The sequence below is a fragment of the Trachypithecus francoisi genome, unplaced genomic scaffold (genome assembly GCF_009764315.1).
Source record: "Trachypithecus francoisi isolate TF-2019V2 unplaced genomic scaffold, Tfra_2.0 Lachesis_group13, whole genome shotgun sequence".
In the NCBI taxonomy this organism is placed as follows: Eukaryota; Metazoa; Chordata; class Mammalia; order Primates; family Cercopithecidae; genus Trachypithecus; species Trachypithecus francoisi.
In genome coordinates this window covers 52,076,038-52,090,220 of record NW_022681458.1, presented here as the reverse complement: position 1 = coordinate 52,090,220, position 14,183 = coordinate 52,076,038, and the positions used below count along the sequence as shown (strand labels likewise).

At 41.3% G+C, this 14,183-nt stretch overlaps 1 protein-coding gene across 1 annotated transcript in view; it reads left to right on the top strand.

The window, feature by feature from the left end:
- Positions 1–2,450: 2,450 nt before the first annotated feature.
- Positions 2,451–14,183, top strand: part of ANKAR (ankyrin and armadillo repeat containing) — a 72,825-nt gene continuing 61,092 nt past the window's right edge. Inside the window, exons 1-2 of the mRNA XM_033230883.1 lie at positions 2,451–2,986; positions 4,685–5,320. Coding sequence (XP_033086774.1) covers positions 4,720–5,320 — 601 coding nt within the window. The 5' untranslated portion in view covers positions 2,451–2,986; positions 4,685–4,719. The remainder of the gene's footprint in view (positions 2,987–4,684; positions 5,321–14,183) is intronic.

Below are 14,183 nucleotides of genomic sequence, written 5' to 3'. Positions count from 1 at the left end.
TGTTTTCCCAGACTCACTCTCTTTGATATTTCCATCCAGAAATGATTCAGTTCCCTCTCCTCAGGGACCATGGTTTAGACAGGCTCCTGTTTCACGGATGAAAGAACTACAGGTTTAAAGAAGTTAAACAATTTGCTTGAAGTTCATCCTCCTGAACAGTACTTGTTACTTCTATTACGTCTGTTTAGGCAGCTCATTTTCCCACCCCAATAACTTTTTAAGATTACAGTTGACCCCTGAACAACACATTGGAACTATGCAGTTCCACTTATATTTGGATTTTCTTCTGCCTCTGCCACCCCTGAGACAGCAAAATCAGCCCCTCCTCCTCCTCCTCAGCCTAGTCAACCTGAAGACAAGGATGGATACGTCTTCCTCTATTTACCATGTCTTGCCTCTCATCCACAGTCACTCTCCCCACCTTTTTGTCTATTCACTCCAACCTGACATCCACCCACATTACTCAACTGTTAACTGCCATACCAGTGTCACTGTGAAATCTGTCCATTAGGGTCTACACCATTTCTGGATGTGGCCACCCTTTGATTCTTTAATCATAGTAGCAAAGAAATTTTAGGATCCTGACAAACAGGTCAATAACCTGGCAAAGGCTTTCACATGCCCCGAATTTACTCCCTGGAAGATGCAATGTTCAACCCAAATTTAGATACTACCTACATAGCTTTCATCCCTCAATCTGAAAGCAGACAATTTCAAGTGTCTGTGTGGACCTGAGCACTAAATTGACATTGCTTATATTGGGAGTAGATGAACTTAAAAGGTTTGCCCCATGGCTTAGAATTGAATATTATAACAAAAATACAGTTCAATACTGAAAATAGCTATGACTTATATAATGCTATATTCCAGGGGCTACTCTATAAGATTTAAATGTATTAATCAGTCAAATTTTTATAAGGAATTTCCAGGTCATCTGCTCTAGAAGGATACTTGTGAGAGAGACAGAGAGAGAGGATATACATGCATGTGTGTGAACACCAAGAGGGCCTGGGTATTTACAACCTTCTGCTATTCAATCCCATTAGCTCTGGGATGGAGTTCTGTGTTGATCCTTTAAAAAAGGAGACAACTCTTTACCAAGATTTGAGACACATGGAACAAACCATTTGTCTACCTGGTGGTGGGGGGAAATCCTTGAAGTAGGAGAATGTACATATATGGTTCATATTAAGTGCAAACATTCACATCTCTGTAAAAAAAAAAAAAAGCCGTGAAATAGTTCTCATAAATTAGTATTTATTTCCATGGTAGCTAAAATAATGACATGGTTACTGGGAGAGAAATTCTCCCCCAAACAGTCACCAAGAACTTCCATGTTGCTACATTCAGTGGAAGAGTTTGTTCTCATCTCCCCTGACCGAGCAGCAGCATCCAATAAAGTTGGACATTCCTTTTTTTTTTTTTTCCCCACACACTTTGGCTTCTGTGACCAATTTTGGTTTTCCTCCTGCCTTCTTGGCTGTTCTTTCATTGTCTTCGTTGCTGATTCCACTCTCTCTACCTGACCTTTAAATGTTAAATTTCTCAGGTCTCTAATCCTTGGTTCTCAACTCATTTTGTAAGCTTTCCCTTGGTGATTTCAACCCCACCCCTGGCTTCAATTACTATAAGCCTGCCAAAATTTATACGTCTAACCGTTACTGCCATTCTTAGCCCAGAACTGTTTATCTAAACATATCTCACATCTCAGTTTCTCTCACAGGTATTTCAAGGTCAATTATGTACACAACTGAACTCTTAATCTTGCCCTGATATCCTGTTGCTCCTGACAAAAATGTGGCTCTCACTTGGACACAACCTTCTTTTTCAACATATCCCCATTCAATCTGTCACCAACAGGCAACCTCATTATTTTTCAAATCTGTCCACAGTCCCTGAGCCCCACCTCCACTGCCACTACTCTAGGCTAATCCTTTGGAATGAAATTCAAAATCATTACTCAGCAGCCCGCATGATCTGTTGATCGCGCACCTCTGCAGCTCGGTTTGTGCCCCCATCTCTCTTGTTCCCTAAGCAGGGTTTTGCTCGGTTTCTCAATCATTTCAACTTTGTTCTCACTTCAGTTCTTTCTCTCCTGCTGTTCCCTGTTCCTGAAAAGCTACTTGTCCAGTTCTTTGCTTGGGTAGCTCTTTTTCATTTTCTAGGCCCGGAGGGGGAAAGGGCACTTCCTCAGGCAGCCTTTCCTAGCCCTGAGCTAGGTTAGCTTTCATTCGAGTGCTGTCATTCCATCTAATATTGGCACACTGTTAAATATAGCTGCGAGATTATCTGTTCAACTGTAAGCTCCCCAAGTTCAACTGTAAGCTCCTTGGGGTTTCGTGTCTGCCCTGTTTCCTAGGGTTTCCAGCTTGTAGCTCAGTGCCTGACTCATAATAGGTGTTCCATAAAATGCTTGTTGAATGAAAGAATTATGATGGAAGTGGCATTCCAACTCGGGACTGCCGCAACGCCCAGCGCTTTCTCCTCTGCCACTCTGTTTTGGTGTTTTAGCAGAGGCAGATAGTGAGGGCGGCACAGTGCCCACGGCATGCGGCTGGACTGAGCGCTAAAGCGGGCTTGGGAAGATGAGCACGCGGGGGCTCTAAGCCAGCCAAGGGGCCGGGCGCCGCCTGGGGGCGCTGCGGCTGCTGCGGGACGCACCAGGCCTTGTCGCCCGCAAGCTCCGCCTCAGGAGCGGCCCCGCCACCCCAGGGCCCGGAGGACCAACCGCTTCGACCCGCGCCCGGGCGACGGCAGCGTTGGCCGGCGAGGCGAGGAGGGCCGGGCAGCCACGGTGGGGTGAAAAGCCCTGAAAAGTTCCTCTCAGTTCCTTCCGGTGAGCCTCCGGCTGGCCCATGCGGGGCCCCTGAGGGCGGATTCAAGGCCCCGCGAGAAGTCATCTAAGGCGGCGACGACTGTTCCCAGCCCCACGGGAACGGCGGGGACGCAGCGCCCCTCTCCCGGACAAGAAAACAGTCATTCTAGAGTAGGTTCCTCCCCTTTCCTTGTTCTATCCTGTTTCCCGTGCCCATGGCTGACGCGAGCTGCTTTTGGACGTGGGTCCCGGGCTTGAGTATGGACAGACGTGGGTTCTATTTCTGAAAGGCGTAAAACCTCAGACATGGCCTGCAACCTCCTGGTCTCCGTTTCTGCCTCTATAAAGTGGGCATAACAAGGTCTGACTCACTCACCTGGGGTCTCAGGTGTGGCGCCCAAACAAGCAGTATCAGCATTTCCTGTAACTTTACTAAAATGCATATTTCCTGACCCCACTGCAGCTCATTGAATCAGAAACTTAGTGGTGGGATTCAGTGATTTGTATTTGAACAAGCCCCAGGTGATTTTGATACAAGCTAAATTTTGAGAACCACTATATACTAGAGACCAATCAGATGAAATAAATAAAACCATCATATGGTAAAGAGCCTGGCATATAGTAGATATGAGCAATATATATGGCATATAGTAGTTATTGAGCAATAAATAGTAGTTGTGGTTATTATTTCAGGAACAGAGAGGCATTCATTGGCACAGAAATTGAAAGTTAAGCAGATGCTTCTTTCCTTTTCTTTTTCTTCTTCTTCTTCTTCTTTTTTTTTTTTTTGAGACAGTGTTTCACACTTGTTACCCACGCTAGAGTGCAATGGCGTGATCTTGGCTCACTGCAACCTCTGCCTACCGGGTTCAAGTGATTCTCCTGTCTCAGCCTCCCTGAGTAGCTGGGATTACAGGCATACCACCACGTTTGGCTAATTTTGTATTTTCAGTAGAGACGGGGTTTCTCCATGTTTGTCAGGCTGGTCTCGAACTCCTGACCTCAGGTGATCTGCCTGCCTCGGCCTCCCAAAATGCTGGGAGTACATGCGTGCGCCACCGCGCCCTGCCCTTTCTTTTTCTTTCATGCAGGTCATTATAGTCTTGCTTTAAAAAACTGAAAACAAAATAAATATCCATGTGGTTTGGATATTTATCCCCGCCAAATCTCATGTTAAAATAGGTTCCCCAGTGTTGGAGGTAGGGCTTGGTGCGAGGTGTTTGGATTATGAGGGCGGATCCCTCATGAATGGCTTGGTGCTTTCCTGGCAGAGTGAACTCTACCTCTGAGCTCATGAAAGATCTGGTTGTTTAAGAGTAGACACCTCTCCTTTCTCTCTATTGTTCCCTCTCTTACCATGTGACACACTGGCTCCCCTTCCCCTTCCACCATGATTGTAAGCTTGCTCTCCCCAGAAGCTGAGCAGATGCTGGTGCCATGCTTGTATAGCCTGCAGACTTGTGAGCCAAATAAGCCTCTTTTCTTTATAAATTATGCAGTCTCAGGTACTACTTTATAGCAACACAAACAGACACAAACATATACAAAAGAATGCCTCTCCAACAACAAATAGGTATGTAACAGTAGCTTCTCACACATAAACTTAACATTTCTTTTTGACATGCATCTTCTCTTTTGACTTCTTTGAAAAGCAGAACATGGTTAATGTTAAAGATTTTATACTTTTAATTATTTTAATTCAAATTTCAGCTTTCATGTACTGCAGTTATTTTTAATTTGAAAACTGTAACGTTGACCATGAAAAATTAACCTTATGTAGGTGAAAGGTACAGATTTATTTCTACAGAAATCCAGTTTCATTGCCATGTCAGATTTTATTGATAATCTTTTCCTTTTTATTCATTGCAGAAGCTTCAAAAAGGACACACTAGATTTAATTAGAAATGTTAAGATTGCCCAAAAAAGGATTACCTAGATTTGAGCAAGTTCAAGATGAAGAAACCTACCTGGAAAATTTAGCAATACAAAGAAATGCATCTGCTTTTTTTGAAAAATATGATCGGAGTGAAATACAGGAGTTACTAACTACCGCACTAGTTAGCTGGTTGTCTGCCAAAGAGGACATTAGCTCTCAAGGAGACCTCCCGTGTGGAATTATGAGTCAAATGAATAACGTAGGCTTCTCCACTGCAATCCTACTGACTCCCGTGGACCCTACTGCCCTCTTAGACTATAGAGAAGTCCATCAAATGATAAGAGAGTTGGCTATTGGAATTTATTGCCTAAATCAAATCCCTTCCATCAGTTTAGAAGCTAATTATGATCAGAGTTCTTCTTGTCAGTTACCTCCAGCTTATTATGATACCAGAATTGGGCAAATTCTGATCAATATTGACTACATGCTGAAAGCACTATGGCATGGAATATATATGCCCAAAGAAAAACGAGCTAGATTCTCTGAATTGTGGCGTACCATCATGGACATTGATGCCGACGGAAAACCTCAAACAAATAAAGACATTTTTTCAGAGTTTAGTTCAGCAGGTAAGATAATTTAACACTTCTTAAAAAAAATTTTTTTTTTTTTTTTTTTGAGATGGAGTCTTACTGCGTTGCCCAGGGTGGTCACGAACTCCTGAGCTCAAGCCATTCACCCACCCAGGCCTCCCAAAGTGCTGGGATTACAGGCGTGAGTCACTGCAGGTGGCTACTTCTTAATTATTTTTATTCAAAGCCATTTTTTAAATGTTTAAATTTTATTTCGATAGTTTTGGGGGGAACAGGTGATTTTTGGTTACATGGCTAAGTACTTTAGTGGTGATTTCTGAGATTTCGGTGCACCGATCACCCAAGCAGTGTACACTGTACCCCATGTATAGACTTTTATCCCTCACTCTCCTCCTACCGTTCCTCTAGAGTCCCCAAAGTCCATTATATCATTCTTATGCCTTTGCATCCTCATAGCTTAGCTCCCACATATAAGGGAGAATATAGAATACTTGGCTTGCCATTCCTCAGTTACTTCACTTAAAATAATGGTCTCCAACTCCATCCATGTTGCTGTGAATGCCATTATTTCATGCATTTTTATGGCTGAGTAGTATTCCATGGTATATATATTTTCTTTTTTTTTGGAAATGAGGGAGTCTCCCTATGTTGAACAGGCTGGCCTCGAACCCCTGGCCTCAAACGATCCTCCCATCCTGACTTCCTAGAGTGCTAGGATTACAGACATGAGCCACCGCACCCGGCCACCACATTTTCTTTATCTACTCATTGGTTGATGGGCATTTAGACTGGTTCCATATTTTTGCAATTGCGAATTGTCCTGCTATAAACATACGTGTGCAAGTGTCTTTTTCATATAGTGACTTCTTTTCCTCTGGGTAGATACCTGGTAGTGGGATTCCTGGATCAAATGGTAGTTCTACATTTAGTTCTTTAAGGAATCTCCATACTGTTTTCCACAGTGGCTGTACTAGTTTACATTACAATCCCACCAGTAGTGTAAGTATTCCCTTTTCACCACAGCCATGCAAACCTCTATTATTTTTTGATTTTTAAATTATGGCCATTCTTGCAGGAGTAAGATGGTATCTCAGTGTGGTTTGATTTGCATTTCTCTGATAATTAGTGATGTTGAGCATTTTTCATATGTTTGTTGGCCTTTTGTATATCTTCATTTGAGAATTGTCTATTCATATCTTTTGTCCACTTTTTGATGGGGATGTTTGTTTTTTTCTTGCTGATTTGTTTGAGTTCCTTGTAGATTCTGGATATTAGTCCTTTGTTGGAAGCATAGTTAGCAAATATTTTCTCCCACTCTGTGGGTTGTCTGTTTACTCAGTAGAGTTTCTGTTTCTTTTGCTGTTTAAAAGCTTTTGAGTTTAATTAGGTCACGTCTGTTTATGTTTGTTTTTGTTGCATTTGCTTTTGGGTTCTTGGTCATGAACTGTTTGCCTAAGTCAATGTCTAGAAGGGTTTGCCCAAGTTATCTTCTAGAATTTTTATGGTTTCAGGTCTTAGATTTAGTTCTTGATCCATCTCGAGTTGATTTTTGATAAGCTGAGAGATGAAGATACAGCTTCATGTGGCTTGCCAATTATCCCAGCACCATTTGTTGAATAAGGGTGCCCTTTCCCCACTTTACGTTTGTGTTTGCTTTGTCAGTTGCCCATAAATACTTGGTTTTATTTACGAGTTCTCTATTCTGTTCCATTGGTCTATGTGCCTATTTTTATCCCAGTACCATGCTGTTTTGGTAACTATAGCCTTGTAGTATAGTTTGAAGCAGGTAATGTGATGCCTCCAGATTTGTTCTTTTTGCTTAGTCTTGCTTTAGCTATGTGGACTCATTTTGGTTCTATATGACTTTTAGGATTGTTTTTTCTAGTTCTGTGAGGAATGATGATAGTATTTCTATGAGAATTGCATTGAATCTGTAGATTGCTTTTGGCAGTATGGTCATTTTCACAATACTGATTCTACCCATCAATGAGCATGGGATGTGTTTTCATTTGTTTGTGTCATCAATGATTTCTTTCAGCAGTGTTTTGTAGTTTTCCTTATAGAAATTATTCACCTCCTTGATTAGGTATATTCCTAAGTATTTTATTTTATGTTATGTTATTTTACTTCTTTTGTTTTTTTGCAACTGTTGTAAAAGGGATTGAGTTCTTGATTTGAGTCTCAGCTTGGTTGTTGTTGGTGTATAGCAGTGCTACTGATTTGTGTTCATTGATTTTGTATCCTGAAACTTAACTGAATTCCTTTATGGCATCTAGGAGGTTTTTGGATGAATCTTTAGTGTTTTCTAGGCATATGATCTTATCATTGGCAAACAGCCACAGTTTGACTTCCTCTTTACTAAATTGGATGCCCATTATTTATTTCTCTTGTCTGATTCTTCTGCCTAGGACTTCGAGTACTATGTTGAATAGAAGTGGTGAGAGTGAGCATCCTTGTCTTGTTCCAATTCTCAGGGGAAATGCTTTCAACTTTTTCCTGTTCAGTATAATGTTGACTGTGGGTTTGTTATAGAGGACTTTTATTACCTTGAGGTATGTCTCTTCTATGGCCATTTTGCTGAGAGTTTTAATCATAAAGCAATGCTGGATTTTGTCAAATGCTTTTCCTGCATCTAGTGCATCTAGTGAGATGATTTTTGTTTTTGATTCTGTCTATATAATGTATCACATATATTGACTTGCATATGTTAAACCATCCCTTCATCCCTGGTATGAAACCCACTTGATCATGGTGTATTATCTTTCTGATATGCTGTCGGATTCCGTTAGTATTTTCTTGAGGATTTTTGCATCCATGTTCATCATGGATATTGGTCTGTAGTTTTCTTTTTTTGTTATGTCCTTTCCTGGTTTGGATATTAAGGTGATAACTGACTTCACAGAATAATTTAGGGAGAATTTCCTCTTTATCTTTTGGAATAAGTTCAGTAAGATTGATACCAGTTCTTCTTTGAATGTCTGATAGAATGCAGCTGTGAATCCATCTGGTCCTGGACTTTTTTGTTGTTGGCAATTTTTTTATTGTTTCAAGCTCTCTACTTGTTATTGGTCTGTTCAGAGTTTCTGTTTCTTCCTGATTTAATCTAGGAGGGTTGTATATTTCCAGGAATTTATCCATCTCCTCTAGATTTTCTAGTTTGTGCATATAAAGGTGTTTATAGTAACCCCGAATGATCTTTTGTATTTCTGTGGTATCGGTTGTAATGATTCCTGTTTCATTTCTAGTTGAGCTTATTTGGATCTTCTCTCTTCTTTTCTTGGTTAATCTAGCTAATGGTGTATCAATTTTATCTTTTCAAAAAACCAGCTTTTTGTTTCATTTATCTTTCGTATTGTTTTCTTGTTTCAATTTCATTTAGTTCCGCTCTAATCTTTGTTATTTCTTTTCTTCTACTTGGTTTGGGTTTGGTTTGTTCCTGTTTCTCTAGTTCCTTGAGGTGTAACCTTAGATTGTCTATTTGTGTTCTTTCAGACTTTTTAATGTAGGCATTTAATGCTATGAACTTTCCTCTTAGCTCCACTTTTGCTGTAATCCCAGACGTTTTGATATCACTATTATCGTTTGGTTCAAAGATTTTTAAATTTCCATCTTGGTTTCATTGTTGACCCAAAGGTCATTCTGGAGCAGATTATTTAATTTCCATGTGTTTGTATAGTTTTGTGGGTTCCTTTTGGAGTTAATTTCCAGTTTATTCCACTGTGGTCTGAGAGGATACTTGATATAATTTTGATTTTCTTAAATTAATTGAGACTTGTTTTGTGACCTGTCATATGATCTATCTTGGAGAATGTTAAGCCTTTTTTTAATTTAAAGGTAATTTATCTGGATCAAGGTGATGCTAAGAGCTTTGTGAAGATCTGAGGTCCGTGGAGGTTAAGGATCAGCAAGAGTGGGTGATGGTTTCCAACAGCATTAGAGCCTTGACATTTCTGACAAAAATTGTGTTTACTTTTGTTTCCCTTTTTACAAATTTACCTGAGACTCTCATTTGAGAGGACATGGGACTGATGAGCCATCATTCTGAATGGGCATATGCCAAACTGGTAAAGAAACAACAGGCTCTTTTTAGATTCAGATATCTAGATGGAAACTTTCGGTATAGAAGTCAAATTCTAGAAAGTGATAAAGGTTAGACACATATTGATTAATCATCCACATGTTAAAGCCACGAGAGCCTTTGGATCATCCAGTTAGAGCACCAACAGAGACCTGGTCATGGCAGGAAGGAGCACATGTCTTGTTATGTAACTAAGGGAAGAGAGGGCTCCTGCTTACTTGATGATAAAGTTAGTTACATCAAGCCACTTCATGGCCCAGGATCTGGTCTATTTCATCCAGCTGTGTGTCATGTCTGAGGCTGCCACCCTCTATGAGGATTCCCTTGCAGTGGTGCACCTGGTAAGGGGATCAGAGACACATAGGAGCATTCTAGTCAAGTTGTAGGTGGAAAGAGAGAGCACCAAAAGACTAATGCTGTCTGTTTTCTACACCTACATTTTCAGGGGTGAAACTCAAAACACTTAACCACCAGCACAGTACTGGCACTGACCAATCAGAATGGACGTCAGCCATAATGCTGGAGCAGGGTCTCAAAGACCTCCTACTTGACATATTTACCCTTTTCTGGATCATGGAGCTTTTCAGGGGATCCCTGGGGAGGGAGGTATTCAATGAGCTTGGGGCTGCAGCAATTCAGTTTGCCAGTTGAGAGTTGTGTATTTTAACAATGTGGTGTTACTGATGCATTTTAGCTAAATATCAGTCCTTTCCTGATAGGAAACTTACATCTTGAGTTTTGTGATTCTACTTTTAAAATATCTCTCAAAATCATCTACTTTGGCTTATCTCTACTGCAACACTGTGCAACACTGTAGTACAGAACACCCTTTTCCACTGCAACAGCATTCTCACTGCTCTCTGCCTCAAACCTTTTTAAAATTGTTTATAATTTAGGTTGGAAACCTTAACATATTCAGTCAGTCTACTATCCTGTGCCTGGGGATAGTGCTGGGTGTGTTTACAATAAAGTGCTTAATGCTGTTGGCTCCTGGACAATCAAAGATGAGCATCACAGCCATGCATGGTGGAATCTGTCTTTATTCCCAGCTACTCAGGAGGCTGAGGCAGGAAAATTACTTGAGGCCAGAAATTCGAGGCTATAGTGTACTATGTTTGCACCTGTGAATAACCACTACTCTGCAGCCTGGGAAACATAGTGAGACCCCCATCTCTTAGGAAAAAAAACAAGATGAACATTACACCTAGGAGAAATATTTGTTTCTCCCTCCTCTGCACACTGGGTGTCTGCTTTACAAACTTCAACAATGTGTGGTGCAAGCAATGGTAAATGACTACCAGCATACATACTAGACCTACTGAAGTAGTTTATAGGGGGAAACTCATGGTGGCAGTAGCAGGAATAGGCACAGGTTTCCCCATCATGCACCACACCTGGAGTACCACTGTGAAATCCTACAGAGCCAATAGTCAGACTCTAAGAAAGGGACCTGAAGCCTTGGGCTTTTATGCTACATGATTAAAGAAGCATCAGGTCAGAGGAAAGGATACAAGAGCAAGATGTTTTAGCCTAGGTTATCCTCCAAATTGCATCAGAAACAAGGACATGAGTCAAGTTAGTTTTTGAGAAATGATTCCAAGGAACAGGAGTGAGGGACAGGAAAAGTGAATAGAAAAGGAGGGAGCATCAACCCAAGAATGTGCTGTTGAGCTTTTTCACCATTTGGGCAATTGGGATTTATTCCGTTGGGACATTCTGAGGAGTCATATAGAATACACTGCAGAATTGCCAGCCTAAGGGATGTGCTATGGTCTGAATGTTTATGTCTCCCTGAAATTCAAATGTTGAAACCTAATCACTAATGGCATTAGGACATGGGACCATTGGAGGTTGATTAGTTCATGAGGGCAGACCCTCATGAATGGAATTAATGCCCTTATAAAAGAGGCCCCAGAGAGCTGCCCTGTCCCTTCCACCCTGTACAGATACAGCAAGAAGGTACCATCCATGAACTAGGGAATGGGTCCTCATCAGACACCACATCTAACTTGATCTTGGATATCCCAGCCCTTACAGCTGTGAGAAATAATTTTCTATTCTTTATAAGCTGCCCAGTCTGTGCTATTTTCTTATAGTAGCTCTAAATGATTAAGACAGGATAGATGAGGGAAGAGTATATCCACTGGCTACTGTCTTTCATTAGCCAAAGTTTGAATGGAGGGTTAACTCGCTCATGCTTTCAGATTTGTTCCTACACCAGAATGGCTGGATGGGTTCCATCAGGAGTCTTAACAGCAGTGGCAGAGAAGCTTCAGGGCAAAAATAATCCTGTGGTGCACTTGAAGCGAGGTACAGTCAGGTCAAGTCTGTGTGGAGCAAAAACTACAGTTTAAAAATGTGGTCTGAAAGGATGTGAGGTAGGGAACAAAAGATGTCTAATACACAGTGTGACTCATGGAAACTTGGCTGCAGCCTTTTCTTCTAAGCTTAGTGTTGGAGATTGAGGGAGTGTACCACCTCTCCACTGGCATGATCAGAGAGCTGGTGTCCAAGCTTTGTAATTGCAGGTACACAGTGTCAAGCTAGCAGCAGTGTAAGTTGTTACTTCACTATTCACGTTTGGGAAAACAACAGCTCCTCTCTTGGCATGACTGGAAAACTGTTCACACCTTGCAGCTGACCATGTGATTACCTTAAACACTGTGCCACAGCGGATTTCCAAGGAGTTGTGCAGAAAGCCAACTCTTTTTGGGAGGGCAGACTGCTGGGAATCAGTCTTGGCCAAGTTAACCTTTACCTCTCACTTAGCTTTGCACTGTGCAAACCACCAGCAACATCATTCTTTAAAAACAGTAGCAATAGTAGAGAATAGTGAACACCAAAAATCTGGTCATGTTACCCAGTTTTCTCAGCAGGTATTTTAGTTAGGGTGGATTCCTTCATCTAATTCATAAATTCTTGGACTCTTTCCAGAAGGCTAGGAGGATGGAAGGAAAGAAGAAAACATCTCATGATAGCAAAATAGCAGAAGGGAACTTTTAATAGAAATATTGAGAAAAAATGGGAACTTATTTAATATCACAAGTGAGTAATGTGAGTTGGGTTGTTTTTTCCTCTGTTCATTCCCTGTCCTCTATCTGGAATGCCTTCTTCCTGCTCACCCCACACCACTCGTCCACATTCTTCCTATGGTTATTGCTACTCATTTTTTGAGACTTGATTCAGACACTGCCTCCTCTATTTGGACTCTTACCTGTGCACAGAAAAATACTTTGTATTTTGAATTGAAATTATTGGCTTAATTTCTTTCTTCCTTATTAGACATTAAGCTCCTTCTTGAGAGCACAGAAAATTGTGTCTTTTTTGGTTTGATTTTAAATTCTCAGCACCTTATACAGTGCATGACATATAGTAAACTTTCAATACATGTAGAAATTAAATGGGTAATAATAGAATATAAGGGAATTCGTCTGGCACAGTGGCTGACACCTGCAATTCCAACACTTCAGGAGTCTGAGGTAGGTGGTTCGCTTGAGCTTAGGAGTTCGAGACCAGGCTGGCCAACGTGGTAAAACCCCGTCTCTACAAAATATACAAAAATTAGCCGGGCATAGTGGTGCATGCCTGTAGTCCCAGATGATTGGGAGGCTGAGGTGGGAAGATCACTTGAGCCCAGGAGGTTGAGGCTGCTGCAGTGAGCCAAGATCATACCACTACACTCCAGCCTGGGTGACAGAGACCCTGTCTCCAAAAAAAAAAAAAAAAAAAGAGGTTAAAGCTGTGGAAACTTTTTTTCCCCTCATTCCCCTCATCCTCCAAATTTCATTTTATCCAATTTTTTATTAAATTCTTTTTCATTATTTACTTTCCTATGACTTTGTACATATTTCTTCCAGCTTATTTACATAATGTGCATTTTGTTTTTTAATTTTTATTTTTTTTTAAGGGACAAGCTCTTACTCTGTCACCCAGGCTTGAGTGCAGTGGTATGAGCTCAGCTCATTGCAGTCTCAGACTCCCGGGCTCAAGTGATCTTCCCGCCTCAGCCTCCTGAGTAACTGGGACTACAGGAATGTGCCACCATGCTCAGCTAATTTTTTTGTTTTTTATTTTTTGTAGGTCTTACTATGTCACTATGTTGTCCCGGCTGGAACATTTCCTTTCTTTAATAACTTTATTTTTCTTTTTTTTGCTTCTGGTCTTTGAATCAGGGAACATTATTTTTCATGATATGAACAATCATTTTTTTTTTTTTTTTCAAGTAGCTAAATTTTACATGTACTTATTACTAATTCAGTGCCAGTCTTTCGGAGGGAATTGCTGAACTCTTCTTGATAAAAAATGGGATATGAAGTTCCATTTTTTCCTTAGAGATGTCTTTCTTGATAACTTCATCCTTCTTTTGTCAGAACTCATTGCTTTAAGCCTACTTCACTTTCCTTTAGCACCCCTCCCTGCCCCGGTCCTGTAATTCCAGTGTCTCTTTCATCTGAGAGGCTCTCCTCACCTGCCTGGCAACCCTTGCTGCTTGTTTTCATTTAAGAGTGAGGCAGGAACACTGGTAGACCTCACTGCAGAGTGATGAGGAGGAACCCCTGACATTCCAATGGGAAGCCTGTCCCCCAGATGTTATATCTGCAGGTCTGTTTCCTCCAGTCTCCTGCTTGGAGGGAGGGCTGTGAGTCTGGGGCCAAAGGAGGCGAAGTGCTGAACTGTGGATATCTCAGTTCAGCACTCAGACTCTCATTTAACTAGTTTTCAGCACAGCTGCTCCTCCCAACCCTCAGCTGTGCTTTGTACCCTTTTAGTGAGGAAGAGGAGGAGGACTGTGCTATCTGGGGAAGGTGATTAGGGGTCTCA